At 27.4% G+C, this 22,104-nt stretch overlaps 2 protein-coding genes and 1 pseudogene across 2 annotated transcripts; all 3 read left to right on the top strand.

Moving 5' to 3' along the window:
- Window positions 1-6,793: 6,793 nt before the first annotated feature.
- LOC125832393 (probable 2-oxoglutarate-dependent dioxygenase AOP1) lies at window positions 6,794-8,200 on the top strand. The gene is made up of 3 exons (XM_049511540.1): window positions 6,794-7,208; window positions 7,417-7,738; window positions 7,822-8,200. Exons 1-3 carry the CDS (start codon window positions 6,829-6,831, stop codon window positions 8,074-8,076), a joined length of 957 nt encoding a protein of 318 aa, XP_049367497.1. The 5' UTR covers window positions 6,794-6,828; the 3' UTR covers window positions 8,077-8,200.
- Window positions 8,201-13,312: 5,112 nt separating this feature from the next.
- LOC125832490 (probable 2-oxoglutarate-dependent dioxygenase AOP1.2) lies at window positions 13,313-14,857 on the top strand (annotated as a pseudogene).
- A 2,645-nt stretch (window positions 14,858-17,502) lies between these two features.
- On the top strand, window positions 17,503-18,950 carry LOC125832480 (probable 2-oxoglutarate-dependent dioxygenase AOP1). Its single transcript, XM_049511635.1, has 3 exons — window positions 17,503-17,873; window positions 17,955-18,276; window positions 18,702-18,950. The coding sequence occupies exons 1-3, from the start codon at window positions 17,503-17,505 to the stop codon at window positions 18,948-18,950; spliced, it is 942 nt and encodes a 313-aa protein (XP_049367592.1).
- Window positions 18,951-22,104: the final 3,154 nt, after the last annotated feature.

Raw genomic sequence — 22,104 nt, 5'->3', positions numbered from 1 at the left:
CGGGGTAGGGCCGGAGGAGGTAGCCATGTGAATCCATTACACGCGGATTCAGTCTGGCCCTACAATTTATTTCTGAGACACAAGACAATCTAAAAAGCTTCTTTTCCCTTCAAGTGATCACTCAATTATTGCTAATTCACTTACAAAATCATTCAATCAATTCAAATGATATTTTCATGTCAGCTATAGTTCTATTTTTCAAAAGAAAAAAAGAATATCGGATCCTTTGAGCAAACTATAATCTTATGCATTGATCATTCTCGATTATAGATGATTATATTAATTCAAAAAGATAATAAAGTTTTTTAATACTATAAAAGTTAGTAATGTCAAACGAGTCATAAAATTTTGAATGGAACTCTTCGCACTTTTTTGCCGATGATTTTTTTTTTTTGGGGGGTGGGGGGAGGGGATAATTATTTATTAAATGATTTTTTTTTTGTTTTCTAGTTTATGAACCTTTTAGAGTTTTGACTACAATTAAATTTTTTTATTTGAATAAATGGAAAATCTTATGAATATAAAACGTTAGATTAATCACCCGATCAATGACAATCTATTTTTTTTTTTTTTGTAGACGTTAACAATAGGTAATGTTTAGTCAGTACTAATATTTAACATGCTGTTGTACGTACTATATCTCTGCATTATAATAGGTCGTTTCCCAACGTTATGTTTGAATTTTGATGCACATATCTAAAAAAATAAAAAAGTTAGCTCGAGTTATTATTATTTTTCAATGTTGAACAGCAATATTTACAAAAATTCAGAAGAGAAAAAACGAAAATTAAACCATTATGGATTAATTAATGTATGACCTTTTGGACTGCCGTAATTACTTAGACACACAATTTTAAAACCTAGTTGTATGTTCTAATTATGTCGAGATCAATTATATCATCCCTTTGACGTTTAGCTGTCGAGACAACTATCTATTTCACATTATTAGCTAGAAAAATACACTAAAAATTTATAATTTAATATGTTATCAAGATTAATGGGTCCAAAATCTGCGGTCATGCATTATATCATCAACAATTTTATAGCTTTAGTTTATTCCTCTTTTTATCAATTTCTGTGATCATTTTATCGTCCAAGTTATGATTGGTAATATATATTTTCTTATAGTTTAATCTTCAAATTTATGGCTTGTGTTAGCACAATTAATGTTACTTTTATAGTTTAATCTTGAGCCTGTATATTTGCGAGGATTCTCCTTTAAAGTGGACCAATTTACGAATAATTTGTGTTTTTTTAAAAGAATGGGTCCAAAAAGTATTTTTAATTGCAAAAATATGTCACATTAGCTGAACAATTCTATATGTATTATTGGGACCATCATATACATTATTTTATATATATATATAATCATCAATCAAACACTTTATTTAATCATAAAAGATTGTTCAGGATAAGATCCTCCTAACAATACATTTTGGACTTTCTAGCTATTTTTGCATTGAATATCTTAATTTGACATCACACTACAAACACAAAAAACAACAGAACAAATAGTACTCTATAAAAATAAATAAATAAGCTTTCTTCGAAAAACAACAAACCAACAAATACATTGTAAAAGAATTTAAAATACACCTACAGCCCACCCAACAGCTAACAAATATTTGACTATTTCCACATGAATTTCGTTATTTTTATTATATATATATATATATATATATATATATATATATATAGCTTAAATTTTAAAATTATGTGAAAATACTTCTTTGTCTATTCACTTGATTCTCAAACAGGTATTAGCTAGCTGGCCATCGAATAAAAAGTAGGAGCAACGGTTAATTTTTTGATTTCATAATGGATTATTATTCGATGTGATAAAAAGAAAATGTCTTAACACCATATGTTCAGCATTATGTAAATATTTCTTATGCTAAAGCATAATTTAACATGTTATGTCACGTTATCTATATTTAGAGCCGATAAAATGAGCTTTCGCATATTCACTCTAAATTTTTATTGTTATTGAGTATATAGCAAGAGTTAATGGGAAATGGAGAGAAGATGAAAAGAGAGGAACTTGAAAAGTTCTCTTATGCTTTAGTAAATGGCATTTCTCCCTCATTGGTGGCGGAAAGAAAAATAGAAAGGTTTAAATAGAGAAACACTTCTATTAGTTGTTAAAAGTGTTGGAAAGAGGGACCCCCCTCGCACCGTTGTCGTCGCTCGGATTCGGTTCTGGCCGGAAATGATCGATAGATTATTTTTTTTGGACAAAATTTGTTTTAATTAGTTATTTAATTATTTATTTAATTAAATGGCCAAAACGTTTCAATTATCTAGTTAATTAACCGAAACGTTCCGACCCGACTCGGATCCGCGCGACCCGTTTTATTTAAAATACTTTCCCGTTTTAATTTGAATTTCCCGCCGTTAGAGATGACTGTTCTGAAAGGTTGCAACTTTCAAGAACGGCCATGACCGTTTGAAAGGTTGCAAACTTTTTGGAATGTTCGTCTAGTTTCTGAAAGGTTGCAACCTTTTGAAACCAGTGCATCTTGGCTATAAATATCACTGATTCTTCAGATTTTTTACTTACGAAAAATTCTGATTTTTTCTTCTTTTGCACAATTTTTTTTCCGTGTACTTTACTACTATTGAGTGGCTCGTTGACACCAGGGTTTTGGGTATCAATACACTGGTGATTGAGATCATTCTATCCTGGAAGGACATATTCCAAATCAAACCTCGGATACTAGAGGGGAATAATTTCCTTAAGGGGACTGTGCATTCAGTGAGCTTGATCTTTTTCCTATTATGTTTTTCCATATTCTGGTACGTTTTTACAGATTTTAGTTTTGTTAATTAATTTCTGTTCTTCACTGGTTCATTGGAAACTTTGATAACTTCGTGTTTCTGGAAAGTTTCTAGTAATCAATATTACTTTTATAGCTTAATCTTGAGCCTATATATTTGCCAGGATGCTTCTTTAAGGTGGACCAATTTACGAATAATTTGTGTTTTTTTAAATGAATGGGTCCAAAAAATATTTTTAATTGCAAAAAAATGTCACATTAGCTGATCAATTCTATATGTATTATTGGGACTAGGGGTGTACATAGTCGGGTTGATTCAGGTTTTTCAAATATCAAATCAAACTATTTGTGTCGGATTTTTAAATTTATAAATCAAACCAAACCAATAAAACTCGAATTTTTCAACCTCGGGTTTTTTCGGGTTGTTTCGGGTTTTTCCGGTTAAGTATTCATACAAACATATAATTTACTTGTACTTCAAATATTTCTTTATTCCTACCAAAATACAACTATCTAAGATGTTTCTTAAAAATATAACACAATATGATATGATTAATGACACTAAAATATCCAACAAAAATAATAATAATGAAATCGCGTAAAACAAATATTGCAAATTAACAAGTTATAATGAAAATGATCATAATTTAAAAGTACTAAATCATGCTAAAATTAAGTTTAATAAGTATTAGTTACATGACTAAATATTAAAGGAAATTAAAATTAGATTATGTATTTTAATTGTCTAAACCAATGTAAAACTAAAGAACAAATATTCAATATTATTGTCATTCTTAGTGTTAAATTGATTTTCTTTTTGCATTAGTATTAATTTGATTTTGATTTAAGCTTTATTATAATTACCAACATCTGTGGACTATAATCTTTATTGACCCATTCATAATTCTAAGTTTCAAACTTGAAATAATATATTAAAAGATAAAAAGTATAAGAAATATTTAAAAATTATATCAAAGTAAATATTTTTATGTATAAAATAAAATTTTAAAATTATATATATAATGTTGGGTTGATTTGGTCTCGGGTTGGTTTTTTTTAGTTAAAACCAAACCAACCCAAATATAGTCGGGTTTTTTTTTTCAAAACCAAACCAAGTCAAACCAAACCACTAGTCGGGTTTTTTTTTCAGGTTTAACTAAAAAAAACCAACCCGAGACCAAACTAACCCAACATTATATATATAATTTTAAAATTTATTTTATACATAAAAATATTTACTTTGATATTATTTTTAAATATTTCTTATACTTTTTCATAGTTTTTATCTTTTAATATATTATTTCAAGTTTGAAATTTAGAATTATGAATGTGCCAATAAAGATTATAGTCCACAGATGTTGGTAATTATAATAAAGCTTAAATCAAAATCAAATTAATACTAATGCAAAAAGAAAATCAATTTTACACTAGGAATGACAATAATATTGAATATTTGTTCTTTAGTTTTACATTGGTTTAGACAATTAAAATACATAATCTAATTTTAATTTCCTTTAATATTTAGTCATGTAACTAATACTTATTAAACTTAATTTTAGCATGATTTAATACTTTTAAATTATGATCATTAATTTTCATTATGACTTGTTAATTTGCAATATTTGTTTTACGCGATTTCATTATTATTATTATTTTTGTTGGATATTTTAGTGTCATTAATCATATCATATTGTGTTATATTTTTAAGAAACATCTTAGATAGTTGTATTTTGGTAGAACTAAAGAAATATTTGAAGTACAAGTAAATTATATGTTTGTATGAATACTTTACCGGAAAAACCCGAAACAATCCGAAAAACTCGAAAAATCCGAAAAAGCCCGAGGTTGAAAAACCCGAGTTTTATTGGTTTGGTTTGGTTTATAAATTTAAAAATCCGACACAAATGGTTTGGTTTGATAATTGAAAAACCTGAACCAACCCGGCTATGTACACCCCTACTAGTACTAGTACGTATGATATATATGTATACCCTGTAGATATTATAAAGAGAAAAAAATACATCCTTTGATGCCTAGTTAATTATGGATTTTGATCCTTACAACTAATCTTTCACATGATTAGTTAAAAATATGCATAATTTTTCATCAATATTGATGGAGTCCAAAATCCGTGTTCATACATTATAGCCTAATAATCATTTTGTTTCACGAGCGATATTGTATTTTTCGTGTTTTACCTCTCTTTTTATTGAATTATGTGATCAATATATCGTCCAAGTTATGACTGATTACATTTTCTTACATTTTAATCTTTAAATTAATGGTTAAATAAGTTTGAGAAGTCTGTTTCATATACAATAAACATTGTACTCTTCAAAACATTAATTTTGCTTACATAAGCCATAATTTAATTAAACCTTTTTCTTAAAAGTTCGAAAGGGACCGTGGTCCTAAATTGAGCCAATTTGTCAGGATCAACCAGTTAAATGTAATTAGCATTATGTTCCTCATCAATCATCATCATAATTATATAGTATAGTACTCTATAAATAAGTAAATAACTCTCTGTAGAAAACAACCAATTAACTACTCCCTCCGTCCACCTTTACTTGTCAATTATACTATTTGTGATGTCCAACAACACTTGTCCAGTTTATAAAATCAATGAATGATTCACCATTTTGTCTATTTTACCCTTGCTATTAAATACTATTTATTTTTTAATGTTTAGATGACTTATAGTGAACAACTATTGTTAAACAGAGGAAGTAACATACCAACAACTAGCACACCCTATCCCTAATGAATATTTGGACATTTACACATGAATTATTTGGAGATCCTTATCATGCAAAAAATTAAAAAGTATACTACTTGATTGGTTCGGGGGAAAGAGTACAGCTGATTAGAGAATATAAATTAGAAAATAGAAGCAAGATTGAAACTTTTTAGAATTAATTATGGGCAAATACAATTGTTAGTTATTTGAATTAGGTCTTGTTCCAAATTAATTCTAAACATCAAGAAGAGTTCAAAATTTAAATTAGAAATGATTTGAGTTAAACTTCAGAAGAGACGCAAGAAAGAAAACGAAGTCAAATTATGTAATAATATATATATATATATATATATGTAATATCATATAATAGTGTATATGATTGTCGAACACCTTTTATAATTTTGTACAATTTTTGTATGCTGAGTCTATAATATTTTTTACCCATTTTGTAAACATTTTATTAAAAAATGGAATTTTGTTTAATATAGTATACCGTCTTATAAATGAACACTTGATCAGAAAATAGTGGGTTATGAGATTGAAAACTTTAAAACTTTCGTTTGGACATGTTATTTGAGATCATAAATAAATTCTTAAAAAAAATAATATAAATTTCAAATCATGATTTCAATTTTAATATAGTATACCGTCTTAAAATATAAAATTTGATCCACAAGTTTATATTTTGTAAAAGAAAAAAGACTCATGATTGACGTGAAGAAATTGTATGTACCATGTGATAGGATTATATTAAAGAATAACTAGTTACTACTATTGTTGATTAGTGAATCTTAATAAAATTATGTGTACTTGAAAATTTGTAACTGCAAATATTTAGTTATAAAAGAAACATGGAGATATGTGATTTATCAATGGTGCGTCTTACGACATTATGATATCTTATTTATGAATTAAGATTTGCTTAATACAGTATAATATTTGAAGAAATGCTGACATTTTTCACAAGTTATGAGATTTTCATTCATATTAATGAAAAAATAGAACTTCAAAAATTCAATTGCATATCCAAACAAAACTTCAACTTCAAACAAAATATCTAATATACACAACTTTATAGTTAAAGATTAATTTTATATATAAATAAATATTTTACATAAAAATATAATTTAACATATTGTAACAACAGAATTACCTTGCACATTCGATGTAACTTAGTTAAAATGATCTAAAATAATTAAGATAGGAATAAAGTTTTTTTTTTTCCTATAAGAAGCTTATATAAAACCAAGAAGTTAGAGATCCTTTGGAAAACCAAAAGAACAAAAAAGCAAGAAACTATTGAAATATACTATGGGTTCTCTAACAACTCCACCAAAACTACTAGTGGTAGACTTCAACAATGAAGAATTAAGGCCAGGCACAATTACTTGGGAATCTACATGTAAAGAAATTAGACATGCCTTTGAAAACCATGGTTGTTTCATAGCACTTTATGACAAAATTTCACCCCAACTTCAAAAATCCATTTTTCAAGATAATTCACAACAATTATTTGAACTTCCTTTAGAGAAAAAAGTCCTAAACATTAGTGAAAAGCCTTATCATGGTTATGTTGGCCAAATTTCATTTCTACCTAATCATGAAGCTTTTGGTATTGATTATGCAACTACTTCTCAAGGTATTCAAACCTTTTCCAACCTCATGTGGCCACAAGGAAATGACTCTTTCTGGTAATTAATTAATAATTTCTCATTTTCTTTGTTACATTATTAAATATCACGATCACATCAGAATTCAGATTCAGTGAGTTCAGAATATATACTGTAACAAGACACATGTACTTATAATATAATTTAATTTCATTAGAAAGCACTGTGTTCAGTTGAACCAACTAAACTTGTTCTGAATCCTATTCTATGCTCATGACTTTGGTTTTAGTGAGAGTTCGTTGATGTTTTCCAAGATGGTGGCGGAGTTGGACAACAAGGTTGTTAGATTGTTGTTTGAGAGCTATGGAATCGTGAAAAATTGTGAATCATATCTTGAATCAACCACATATCTCCTTCGATATTTGAAATATAACACACCAAAGACGAAGGAAACTAGTATGGTGTTTCCCCCTCATACCGATAAAACGTTCACAACCATACTATACCAAAATCACATTTCAGGGTTGGAAGTTCAAACTCGAGACCTTCAATGGATAACTCTTGAGTTTCCACCATCTTCTTTTGCAGTCATGGCTGGTGAAGCACTCAGAGTAAGTATATTACACAACTTATCTCTGAATTATTTTATTCGCGATCAGTATACATTAGTTGAAGTTGTGTTTTATTTTTATAGGGATGGAGCAATGATAGGGTGCTTACACCAATACATAAGGTAATTATGGATATAAATGGGAGTGAAACAAGGTATACTATGGGATTATTTACTTTTTTAAAGGATGATAAAATTATAGAAGTGGCTGAAGAATTAATTGATGAAGAGCATCCATTGAAGTTTAAGCCATTTGCTCATCTTGATTTGATCAAGTTTTTTGACACAGAACATGGTCGAAGATCACAGAATTTAGTTGAAGATTTTTGTGGTGTTTGATATAATTATATGAATTTTCATGTAATATATGTTTGGGTTCTTTTAATTTTCTATATTCAAACCTAGTAATTTACTTTTAATGTTGCTTGTTTGTATAATGAACACAATAAAATATTGCACGTAATAGTAAATTGTTTTCTTTTATAGACTAGATGATGATGATTTAATATATTGTTCATGTATGATGTATCTAAGGAATTTGATTTCTTTTATGCTCAAATTTAGTTTTTCTTATTTAATGTGAGATCAAAATGAATAATTTAATGTTGACTTTTACAAATGCGGGTGAAAAAACATATAATTACAGTTGAAAAATATTTAACAATTATCAATTTCTTTAAATTGATGAAATGGTATCTCACTCACATGAGAAGATTCAAATTCATTTTAGTAATTCTACACATGCATCGTCTAAAACAACGATTTTGTCAGCTGTAGCAAAGAAAGAAACTTCATAGAAGTCAAAATAGGAAAAAATTAAAAATATCTAATCAACTTGTTTCTATGGATATAAAGCTTTAATTGAGAGAGAAAGAGGAAGCACAGTAAAAATCAATTAGCGAGGTTTTGTGTCGATATAATATAATTGCATATTTATCTTATGATGTGAGATAAAAATTAGAAATTAACTTATATAATAGAGTCGATCCACTGAAGTTTTAATTAGTATGGGATCATATCCCAAAGTGGTTGTTCTCATGTGAATGGTCTGTTTAGTCCTTACTTTACAAAATTGGGCCGGAGTTTTGGGCTATTATAATTTCAGGATACTAGTAATATACAGACTTCATACCATTTGGATTCACTATTTTAAAATATCAGCGTGAATCTAAATTGTACAATTAATGGATGAAACGTGTGTGAAATTTGATTAATATGTGTATGACACTGAATTTAATGTTTGATGATTGGATAGAGAAAATACATAAAAGCACAACTAAAGTTGTTTCGAATTTTCAAAAAGACACCTTAACTTTGAGGATGTCCTATCACCCCACAAAAGTATTGAATATTTTTGTAAAAGGACCATTTTGACCCATTTTCTCATTATGTTTGTGAACACGCACATGATGCGCGTGAAAGTCTGTTTTTAATGCCAAAAACCAATTAAAAATTGCCACATTTAAGTTATTTTCTTTATTAACTATTTACTCCATTCAAATTCATCATCTTCCCCAACAAAAGAGTCATAGGTACTCTATGATGAACTGATGAAATCAACTCAATAAGGTAGGAATTCGTTTTAATTTCCAATCGAAAAAGCTAATTTAAAGTTGTCCGAGGTTTCATTTCTTCTTAATTTCATTTAGTTTTGAGAACCCAAAAATCAAACCCAAAGTTGTCCATTGAAGCTCGGGTTTTATCAATCCATGGTTTAAAAACAAGCCCAATCGCCAGCCACTCAAAAGACATGGCTCCAAATACCACTACTATCGATTTCAACGAATTATTCTTCGCCGTTGAAACCACAAGCAACTTTTCCGATATACATGTTGATGAGGGTTTTAGTTCGCAGCTGAATCGATTTATTATTGTTACTATTCTAACCTATTAATCTTCAATTCATTGTTTACTCCGTTAGTTCTCCAAGAAATTTGACCAACAAACATCAAAATTGTAGGAGATGATCTTCAACAATGCTTATGATGAGGAAAATGATGAGAGAAACTAAGAAATGAAAAATGGAGAACAAGAGTTTTCTTTTTTGAAATGATTTGGGTCGAGTCGGGTCGGATTTGAAGAAATTAATTTAAATTAAATTAATAAAAAAAGTGAGCACCACGTGCCTGTTTGCAGTAGAGAAAATGGGTCAAAATGGTCCTTTTACAAAGATATTCAATACTTTTGTGGGGTAATAGGACGCCCTCTTAATTAAGGTGTATTTATGAGAATTCGAAACAACTTCAGTTGTGCTTTTATTTCTTTTCTCGATTGGATATTGTATTAATTGTGATATAATATTGGTATACAAATGATATGCATTGTGTGATTATATGAAATTGATTTATTGTTGGTATAATATGTGTGATATAAACTGAAGTTCGTGTTGGAATGAAACTTGAATAAGATTGGTATAAAGTTTGTTATATATTACACTATCTTATATATTAATTTGGAATAAATTTTATTTCCAAGTATATTAAATCTGTATGAATAATTAATGAATCGCGTATATGAAATCTGGAATCTGAAATCTGAAATTTGTACAAATATTTACACTGTCTTATATGTTAATCAGGAATAAATTTTATTTCCAAATATATGAAATCTGTATAAATAATTAATGAATCACTTATATGAAATCTGGAATCTGAAATCAGAAACCTATACAAATATTTACACTATCTTATATATTAATTTGGAATAAATTTTATTTCCAAGTATATGAAATCGTAAAGAAATCTACATTAGCTTTATTTTGATCTAAAAAACCCGCACACCAACATCATTGTGTATACTAACAGGGGGACATCTATCACTAACTATATATTTTATCTCTATATTGTGAATATTAACATCTATCATTAGCTACGATGTTATCGCACTTACTAGACCACTATAAAGACTAGAATACTCATATATAATCCCCTCCATCTGAAAATCAACATATTTCCCTGTTTCATTAAAAAAAATAACAATTAGTCTTACATAATACAAAAAAAACAAAATTATACACACTTGTCATTATTTCTTCATTCAAAAATCATTCAGACAGTAAACTACAAACATATTTCATTAAAACATAAAATTCAGATTTCATACCCACTTAATACAAATTTCATACATACAATCATCATTTATATCAAATTTATACCTTTCTCATACCAAATAGTTCATTCCTTTCACATAAATTTATACATAATTAACAAAACTTATATAAACAATAACATTTCAAATTTCATACCAACTTAAACACTTTTCATACAATTATTCAAAATTCTAAATAACTTTTTTTACTAACTAGTTAACACATTTTCATACCAACTTAAAACAACTGTCATACAATTCTTCAAAATTCTAAATAACCTTTTTTTCATATTAGTGAATACACTTTCATACCAAATTCATTACACTTATACTAACAAATTCATTCAAAACTATACATTTTAATTTATTTTTTCAGGAAAAAAAACAGTAATCGATAATATAATTTTAATCTACGTACCCAATCTACAACAATAAAAATATTTATATGTTATACATCTATACTCAAATCTTTCATATATTGCGACAACTTCTCACGAAATCATTGTTTTGCCAGTATAAAAAATAACCAAAAAAATAAAAAATATGGTGACATTAAACCCTTACCAAAAAAAATAGTAACTTACCAAGAAAATCATTGATATTACAGTTTCACAATAACTAATACGTATTATGAACAAAACGTATTGTTTAAACCAAAAAACATATCACATTCAATATAGTGACGATTTACAAAAACAAAATCACAAAATGTGATTTACAGTTTCATTTTTTTTTCATTTCACTGAAATCCAAATAGTAAACAATTAAAAATACTAACCTGAAGGATCCCAACTTCCGCCATGTTTAATTAATATTGATACGTAGTTGTCCATTACAAAAAAAATTAGGTTTTTCAAACAAAAAAAAAATTCAATTAGTCGCTAGTGACAAAATTTCTGGAAGAAAATCGAAGAGAGAGAAACGTGGAAGAAAAATGGATAAAAGCAGATTTTTGAATTAATTTTAACAAATTCTAGTGAATTAAGGAAACTGAATATTCTTAATTAGTTTGAAATTCCTTAATTCATGCTAATTAATAATTATCTTAAATTAATTCAAATTTAATTGACATCCCTGTTTCCTTTTTTTTTTTTTTTTCATTTTTTGCTTCATAAACGTCTTATTTTAATTTTTTTTATCTCTTTATTCTTTTCAAATCAAATGTTTTTAATTATTAAAAATAATTTTTTTTAATAATTTGTTAGAACTTGAAATTTTTAATGTTACAACTTGAATGTTTGATTCTACTGCTATAACTTGAAAATATTAGTCTAATATATGTGATATATGAAATTTTCACAATATACAACTCAAAAGAATAATTTTCATTTGCGGTGACAAATCAGTTTTTTCACGAATTATCCCTATTTTTAATATTTATAATTTATGTCCATGCTTTTCAAAAGCTTCTTTTTTTTTTCAAAAAAAAAAAAACTCCGTATATATTTAAATGGTATCACAAAAATAAAGACGAGAGAGAAATAATTTTGAATGGTCCTTTTTGCTATACTAGTCCTCTACTTCCTTTAAAGCGTAGAGGTACGTTTGTTTGTCTTTGCACACCAAATGTTTGGTACAAGTCATAGTCAAGTTTTTAATAGAATGGTTCATTTATAAATGTTTCTAAAAGTAGTATATTGTTAATACCGATGTACATTAAAAATTATCTATAAATGGATGAGATTTTGTGAGATAATTAACTTTTTTTTAATACTAGAAATAATTCTGAGGAAAGCTAAAGCATAATTAATTGCAAAAAAAAAAAAAAACATTAACGTCAGTACACATATATTCCACTTTATTCAACATAATATATCTTAGAGAGCTGATAAATTACATGTTTCATCACTTATCTAGACATTTTTATAAAATGAAATTCATAATATTGTTTTATTTTTTTTGCCAAAAAATTCTAGAATTTATAGAACTAGAAGCAACCAAACAAAATTTAGTAATATGAAGTTTCAAGAATTTTTCTTTTCATTAGAAAAGAGTAAAAGGGATAAAGAATGAATAATCACTTTTATTCACTTGTTTACTTTCACAAATAATTTTATCTTTTCTAATTTCATTCTTTAAAAGTGAACAATAGGCTTCTTCAACAATTGAATAGTGTTGGCAGTATAGATATATCATTAGATAAAAAGAGATTATATAACTAAAACATAATTTGAAATCAGAGTAAAGAATCAATCAATAGAAAAATCTAATTTTAGTAATATTTTTAAATAAACATATTACTTTAGCTTATTCAATCTTTTGATATCCTTACAAGCCCACCTAAGAATAGGGTTGGGCGTTGAAGCAGTTGGAATTGAATATGAAAAATTTCAATTACAATTTATGAAATTAAAATTCAAATAAGTTTTGATACCTTTATACACCACATTTAAGCATTGTCTTATTCCAAATTCTTTAAATAGGTTTAGCTACATGCATGGAATTAAGCATAACAATCATACAACAAAAATCTATTTTTCAAGAAAATATGAATTCTAAAAACATCAAACTTCCAAAAATAGACTTTTCTCAGGACGACCTAAAGCCACACACACTTGTATGGAACCAAGTGAAAAGCCAAGTCCACAAAGCACTAGTAGAATATGGTTGTTTTGAAGCTTTCTTTGATAAAATTCCAATACATCTTAGAAAATCCTTTTTTGAATCCTCACAAGAGCTTTTGATCTCCCTTCACAAACCAAACTTAAAAGCATTAGAACCAAAGCCTTCAATGGCTATGTTGGATTCTACCACCCTTCAATTCCACTATATGAAAGCATGGGCATTGATGATGCTAACATCCCACATAAAGCTGAAAAATTCACTCAAATTCTATGGCCTCAAGGAAATACTTCTTTCTGGTAAAACATTAATCTTCTCCATTTACTCTGTAGGTCATTTTTAGTCTGTTTAAAAAAGAATGACCCCTTTTCTTTTTGGTAACATTTTAATTTCAATTTTTCACGTAGCATGTTTCAGGCCACTAGATTAAAGGGATTTTTTGTACATTTGACATAACTTAAATTTAAAACCACAAAGTTGAAAAGTTTTCTTTATTTTTATATGTATTGGTAGTAAAACTATTCAGTCATACTTAGAGCTACTATCAGAGTTAGACCAAACAGTAAGGAAAATGATTTTGGAGAGTTTATGAATTCGACTAACTATCTTCTTCGATTGATGAAGTATAAAACACCTCAAAGTAGTGAGAATGAAATGGGACTAAGTTCTCACACAGACAAGAGCAATATTACCATACTATACCAAAATCAAGTGAATGGTCTTCAAGTTTTGACCAAACATGGACAGTGGATCAATGTTGATTCTACACCAGATACATTTATTGTCTTAATTGGAGACTCACTACATGTAAGCTCTTCCAATTCATTAAAATAAAAATTGTTGTAAAACTAAAAATTTGATCAAGAATATTCAACATATAATATATAATAATTTTTTACCAATATATATATATATATATATATATATATGCAGTATAATTCTCTATATACACTTTATATTGCTTCGCCACTAAATATAAAATAAATAAATTATGATATGCACTTATTTTAATTAGTTATGATAGCTAACACGTCATATTCTTTAGGTTACTAATTAATATCATTTATTATGAGCGATTATCTATAACTATTGTTTTAGATGACTTGACTTGTGATTTTATTTATATTGTCAGTGTATAAAAGTTTAAATGTACTTAGCTTTCTATCTTTCAAATTCTTAGGTTTATTTTTTTTAATACATGAAGGATTGTTTTTGTATGTAGGCATGGACAAATGGTCGAATCCATGCACCATTTCATAGAGTGATGATGAAAGGAAATGAAGCAAGGTACTCAGTTGGTTTGTTTACAATACCTAAAGCAGAATACATGGTAAAGGCACCAAAAGAGCTGGTAGATAAAGAACATCCTTTACTTTTTAAGCCCTTTACTCATTTTGAATTCATTACTTTTAGCTACACTGAAGAAGTCATGAAATGTGAATTTGCTTTGAAGACTTATTGTGGTGTCTGAATTTAATTTAATTGATTAGTTTACTAATACAATAAATATGTATACTCCTTGTGAGTATATACTTGTATTTATGTACTGCAGTACTGGTATGATGAATAATACTAATTAATTTGTCCACGCTTTGCATGATAGCGAAATATCGATATCAACTTTATTACTTATAGTAAATATATAAATTACATCAACATTACAAGTTTTAGTTTCGATATATTTTTACACTCCTATCATGTATTTTTGTATTTTCCTCGAATAAGTAGTTTTTTTCCCAAAATAGAACTTATTTGATTTTAATTTTTTTTATATTCCAGGCTTCCAGCCGAGTAGTTGACCCTTATGTCGCTTTTTTGTATAATGAACACAATAAAATATTGTTCTAGATGATGATTTAATATATTTTTTTTATGTATCTAAGGAATTTAATTTTTGTAAGCTCTAATTTAGTTTTTAATGTTTAATGTGAGAAGTAAAATGAATAATTTAGTGTTAACTTTTAAGAATTCCCTATGAAAATACTTGCAATTACCGTTGAAAAATAGAAAAAGATAATAATTTCTTTCAGATTGATGAAATGATATTTCACTCACTTTAGTGACATTCAAATTTTACTGCGGTAAAATCTTCCTCGGTCCAATATAATCATATTTCCGAGTTGTTTGTTGTTTTCATACGAATGAGCTGTTTAATCCTTAGTTTATAATTGAATTGCAATGTTAGCTTGACATTTGTAAGAGTCTAATCTTTTGATTAAATTTTCGATTGTAAAAGATTAGACTCATACAAATGTCACAATTCCAACAATCGATAAAAACTCAATTTAAATATTAATTAATATACTTCCTTAAGGACCCAATGTCACAATTCTTCAAATGGCAACAACAATATACGGCCGGATGCATTCATTAGCCTAATAGGCTGTATAGTGATTTAAGGGAACTTACGTAAATTTCACTAGTTTTGGAGTTAATTATTTAGATATTCTCTAGTTTTTAATATTACATATCTTATAAGATTTTGGTGCCTCCAGATATATCCAGATACATGTATCTTGGATACATGAGGTCAAATTTAGGTATAATTTGTTCTAGATACATTGTATACAAGGGGATTCATATGTATCTGAGATATATAGCAAATCTCGCTTGCCTCTCTCCCATCTCGCTTGTCATTCTCTCATCCTGGATACATGTGAATCACTCCAAATACATACAAATGCATGTATCTAGTATGTATCCAGTAGGATATATTCACATGTATTTGGATATATACGAATCTCGCTAGCCTCACGCTTCAATATCGGTCACCTCTCTTCTTATTTTTGTGTATCTGGTAACAAAAATACATGTATCTCAATGTAAGATACATAGAAAGTATATCTAATTATGTAGTTTTTCAATGATTTAATATGGTATTGGACTTAGAGCCCGTTTGGATTGACTTAAAAAAAGTGACTTTTAAAAAGTAACTTTTCAAAGTGCTGGAACTTATTTTTAAAATAAGTAGTTATGTGTTTGAATAAAAGTGTTGCAGTTAAAAAAAAGTTGTTGATGTGTTTGGCAAATAAGTGTTGGTAAACACTTTTTTTATCAAAATGTCTGAAATACCCTTTAAGTCGTTAACATGATGAAAAGTTGATTAATTTAAGGTTTTTATAATTTAAAAAAAATTAAAACAAAATTAATTTATATTTTACATCCATAAGTAATAATATTTTCCTATCATTCACATATTTCTTTACCACCACAAATTATTTATAAGAGGAATAATAATAATAATAATATAATAAAATAATAATAATAATAATGATAATAAAATAATAATAATAATAATAAAATAATAATAATAATAATGATAATAATAAAATAATAATAATAATAATGATAATAATAATAATAATAAAATAATAATAATAATAAAATAAAAAAAATATAATAATTAAAAAAAATAAAATAATAATAATAATAATAAAATAATAATAATAATAATTCAATATGGGCAATTTGGAAATTGTATAAGAGAATTAAGGGCAAAAAGGTAATATACTTGGTCAGCAGAAAAGGTCTTTTAAGTTAAAAAAAAAAAGCTCCCCTCCCCTAACTTTTAGCTTTTGGCTTAAAATAAGTCATTTTTGACTTAAAATAAGTCACTTTGATAATTGCCAAACACTCTAATAAGTCAAAAACTGGTTTTTAAGCCAGCTTGACCAGCTTAAAAGCCCATCCAAACAGGCTCTTAGTATATATAGGTATATGGGCTTATGCAGAATCATTAGAATTTGGTATAAGGTATACTTTTTTTTTCTAGAATTTTAGATATATATCTGAAAAGTGAAAATTCAATTTGTAGTCTAATTAAATACAAACCAAAAATTCAAAAATATTGTATTTCAATTATGCCCAAACTATGTGTAGCTATACCTAAGAAGGCTTAATTTGTTTAGCAACAATGTTATAAATTAGGAATGCCTACTTATCTTTGAATCAATAAACAACCTGTATTAAAGAGTTGTTATTTCGTTATCACATGGGAAAAGTATTTACCTTAACACAACATTGTGTTATTCCAAATTCTATATAAATAGGTTCAACTGCATGCATATAATTAAGCATAAACAAACATATAACAAATATCTCTTCTTCCAAGGAAATATGAATTCTGACAACATCAACCTTTCAAAAATAGACTTTTCTCATGAAGATCTTAAGCCAGACACACTTATATGGAATCAAGTGAAAAGTCAAGTCCACAAAGCACTTGTAGTATATGGTTGTTTTGAAGCTTTCTTTAATAAAATTCCAATACACCTTAAAAAATTCATTTTTGAATTCTCACAAGAGATTTTTGATCTCCCTTTAGAAGCCAAACTTAAAAACATTTCAACCAAACCCTTTCATGGCTATGTGGGACAATACCATCCTATTCCACTCTTTGAAAGCACGGGCATTGATGATTCTAACATCCCTCATAAAGCTGAAAAGTTCACTCAAATTTTATGGCCCCAAGGAAATCCTTCTTTTTGGTAAAAACATTAATCTTCTCCATTAATACATGCATATTATTATTATTATTGTTTTTATTTTATTTTAATATGTGCTTGCAGTAAAATTATTCAGTCATACTCAGAGCAATTATCAGAGTTAGACCAAACAATAAGGAGGATGATTGTGGAGAGTTTAGGGCTGGAAAAGTACATGGATGAGCATATGAATTCAACAAACTACTTGCTTCGATTGATCAAGTATAAAACACCTCAAAACAGTGAGACTGAAATGGGACTAAGGGCTCACACAGACACGAAAATTCTTACAATACTATACCAAAATCATGTAAATGGTCTTCAACTTTTGACCAAAGATAAACAGTGGAAAAATATTAATCCTACACCAGGCACTTTTACTATCATAATTGGAGATTCACTACATGTAAGTTATTCCAACATTATGAACGATCTCTTTACCTTTACTTTTATTTTCTTTATAAAATAAAATAAAAACAAAATTATTGACCACCTGATATATACTGTTGAGAAACTATATTTTTTTAATTAAGGGTATTCAAAATTTAATATGTAGTAATTTTATCAATATATGCAGTGTAATTTGCTCTGCCACTAAATAGAAAAAAGGACAAATTATAATATCCACTTATTTTAACCAATTATGACATCTAATATGTCTTATTTTTAGTTTAATTATCCCATTTTTATGAGCGAATATGTATAACTATTTTTTCAGATGACTTAGATTATTAAAAATCTTTTATATTGTCCGTGTACAAAAGTTTAAACGTTAATTAGTTTGTTTTTTATCTTTCAATTTTTGAATATGAAGGGTTGTTTTATACGCAGGCCTGGACAAATGGTAGGATACATGCACCTTATCATAGAGTGTTGATTAGAGGAAATGAGAGAAGGTACTCAATTGGTTTGTTTTCAACACCTAAAGATGGATATACGATAACGACACCCAAAGAGCTGATAAATGAAGACCATCCTTTACTCTTTAAGCCACATAAACATCTTGAGTTTCTTACTTTTAGATACACTGAAGAAGGCATGCAATGTGAATCTGCTTTGAAGACCTATTGTGGTGTCTGAATCCAATTTACTTTCATTATGTTTAGCAGTGTAGAATAAATATGTATGCTCCTTGTGACTTGTGAGTATATGCTTCTGTTTTATGTACTAGTTTGAGTGACGCTAATCACTATGTAACAATACTAGTTAATTTATCTGCCTTTTGCGTTATTGCTAAATATTGTAATGTTGATTATAATATATTTTTTGATGCATTATTCTCAAAATACTTTTAAGGATCTGAATATTAAATAAATCTACAATACAATTTTCTTTATAATTTTAATAGGTAGATATCAACATCATTACTCTTTTAAACCAAATTAAATTCACGTGTGTTAAAATATTTGTCGGGGTTTGACTGATATCAACCTTATTACTATTTCATGTAAAGTTTCTATTACATACTAATAGTAAATATATAAATTAAATCAACATTACAAGTTTTAGTTTCAATATGTTTTAACACTCATAATGTGTATTTTTTGTATTTAATTTCCTCGAATAAGTATTTCTTTCTCAAAAAGAAAAGGCATATATATATATATATATATATATATTCAAAAGATTAGACTCATACCAAAATTCTCTTTATGAGTTTGTTCTCGTACAAATGGTCTGTTTGATTCTTATTTTATAATAGAACTAGTAGACTTGGTCGCGCTTCGTGCAGTTAAGAAAGAACTCATTAGATTTACAAACTAATCTTTTACAATTTCCAAAAATTTAAAATATTTTAAAATAATTTAGTAGTCTTCAAATCCAATTAATTTAATTTTGTTTAACCTTTTATCACCTAAAAGTTAGTTGTTAGGTTCATCCAAAAAAATAAAAGAGAGATCCCCTTAAATTTTAAACATTATTATTTGTGTTTTGGTGTAGTGACATTTTTTTGTTGTTTAATTAAAAAGATCATATCTTAAAAAGAAAAGTAATCTACACATAATCATGATATAGTAATATTGGTTTTCAATAGTTTCATTAAATTTCTGCGGTAGTATATTTTATAATTTTGAGAAAGTTGTATAAATATTTATTAGTTACAAATGCTTAGAGGTTTTGCCTATTTCAAGTTCTTACATAATTCAAATTAGTTCTTATATAACTTTAAAAAAATGTTTTCCTAAGGAAGTTACAATATTTACAATAGAAATATAAACGTTAAAAATTTACAGTTTAACAGAAAATACACAAATATTTTTTCTATTTGTAAGTAAACTAACGTACACATATTTCATCATAATATTTGGGACTTTATTCTTGCAATAAGATGTAAGAGGAGAAATGAAAAAAAAGATTGTTCAAGAATAAATCAAAACTAATTGATGGCAACAAAATAATAAAAAAATTACAGTTTATATAATTATCGTCAGTTAATTAAAAGTTAAAAACATTTCTTGAAGTTCAAATAATCTGCAAATTACTCGTAGATCAGCAAATAACAAAAAGAAAAAGAATGAAGAATTTGAAGTAAGCTACAAGATTATATATGTTGAATTTTCTGAAAATACAACAATGATATGTTGATTTTTTGAGGATACAATAATAATGTTGAATTTTGTGGAGATATAATAATGATAAGGAGACCCTTCTTTGTGTTTTTATTTATCAGAGTCTGTAGCCAAAAGGGTAAAAAATTTGTCAAAACTTTCAAAAGGACAATAAAATTGATTTTAGAACCAAAAAGCAATTTTTTAACGTTCAAAGTAATGTCGTCGAAATCAGAGCAATGTCAGCAAGGCGCAACCGCCATGTGTCTTACAAGACTCTGACGGCTTGTGCCTTGTAAGTTGTATGGCGCATGGAAATGTGCGCTTTCCGTTTATTTTTTATTTATAAAAAACTTTTTTTCATTCCGATTAAATTTAAAAAAGAATTATTTCATGTAGTAGTCGAATCTTTTATTTATGGTAGAATTCATGAAACTTTTTATTACAAATTGCTTAACCATGTGTATTAATACTTATTTACAGCAATAATTATATACAAATTTTATTGTGCTATTGAAGATTTATAAATACCTCGTTGCCAATTATGTTTCTTATTTAAAGATACATAAATTCAAAAAATGTGTTTAGAGAAACAATAAACATACAATAACAATCAATGGAGCTGGGTAAAAGTTTGTGCATTTAGGTATGGTAAAATTAAAAATTACAAAGTTAAAGTAATTGTATGTATATATCCAGTGGAGCTGGGGTAAATAAAAAGGAAATAATATGAAGTGATTAAATAAAAAAAAATAAGCGGAGCTGGGTGGTAAAAAAAGTAACAGTACGAAGGAATTCAATAAAATAAACGGAAAAGAGTCAAAATTGCCCCCTAACTATATGAAAATGACCATTTATACCCTTCGTTACATTTTGGGATAAAAAATGACCCTGCTGTTATCCTAAGAGACCACAAATACCCTCAAGAGTTAACACCCCAAAATTTTGTTGACGTGGCAAGCCACGTGGGACTAATCCTTCCACCTAAGTGTTGCCAACTAGGATTCACTACAAAAGAACTAGACCTTTAGCGGCAACAACAGTCGTCACAAAAGCCCAGAAAATCGTCACTAAAAGTTTTTAACATTAAATTCTAATTGTGTTTTTTTCTTCATTGTTTTTAAAAAACCAAATATGATATCGATTAAGTAGGAGTTTGAAGACACTATATGTTTTATTTTTGTCATATGTAAATGTATAAAATGTACAATGATGCATTATATATATATATATATATATATATATATATATATATATATATATATATATATAGTAGGAGATTTGAATCGAGAAGTAATTTGATTATTTTTTGTAATAATATTGGATGTTTTTAATATGGATATTGCAAGTTATTTATTTTAGAAAATTAGGTCGCAATCGAAAATTAATTATCATATTTTTTTTTGTTGAAAAAATAGGTTTTACTAGCGAATGGTTGTTGGAGCCTTAGTCGCCACTAAAAATCACTCATAACCTTTAGTGGCAATATTTTTGGGATTTTGTGGCGACTTTGTCGCCACTAAAAGTCAAGTTCTTTTGTAGTGAATCTTAGTTGGCAATGCTTAGGTGGAGGGATTAGTCCCATGTGGCTTGCCACGTCATTAAAAATTTGGGATGTTAACTCTTGAGGGTATTTGTGGTCTCCTGGGATAACTGCGGGGGTATTTTTGATCCCAAAATGTAAT

Source organism: Solanum verrucosum, unplaced genomic scaffold, assembly GCF_900185275.1.
Source record: "Solanum verrucosum unplaced genomic scaffold, falcon-dt-bn FXZP01000102.1, whole genome shotgun sequence".
NCBI classification, from domain to species: Eukaryota; Viridiplantae; Streptophyta; class Magnoliopsida; order Solanales; family Solanaceae; genus Solanum; species Solanum verrucosum.
Note: the sequence above shows the minus strand (reverse complement) of the source record. Positions and strands in the feature narration are given on the sequence as shown.

What these genes read in the sequence shown, in the direction of transcription:
- LOC125832393 (XM_049511540.1), top strand. Translation starts at nt 6,829, where the DNA reads ATGGGTTCTCTAACAACTCCACCAAAACTACTAGTGGTAGACTTCAAC. An exon ending in CAAGGAAATGACTCTTTCTG is followed by an intron (nt 7,209 to 7,416) that starts GTAATTAATTAA and finishes CTTTGGTTTTAG; the next exon opens with TGAGAGTTCGTTGATGTTTT. An exon ending in TGGCTGGTGAAGCACTCAGA is followed by an intron (nt 7,739 to 7,821) that starts GTAAGTATATTA and finishes TTATTTTTATAG; the next exon opens with GGATGGAGCAATGATAGGGT.
- LOC125832480 (XM_049511635.1), top strand. Translation starts at nt 17,503, where the DNA reads ATGAATTCTGACAACATCAACCTTTCAAAAATAGACTTTTCTCATGAA. An exon ending in CAAGGAAATCCTTCTTTTTG is followed by an intron (nt 17,874 to 17,954) that starts GTAAAAACATTA and finishes ATGTGCTTGCAG; the next exon opens with TAAAATTATTCAGTCATACT. An exon ending in TAATTGGAGATTCACTACAT is followed by an intron (nt 18,277 to 18,701) that starts GTAAGTTATTCC and finishes TTTTATACGCAG; the next exon opens with GCCTGGACAAATGGTAGGAT.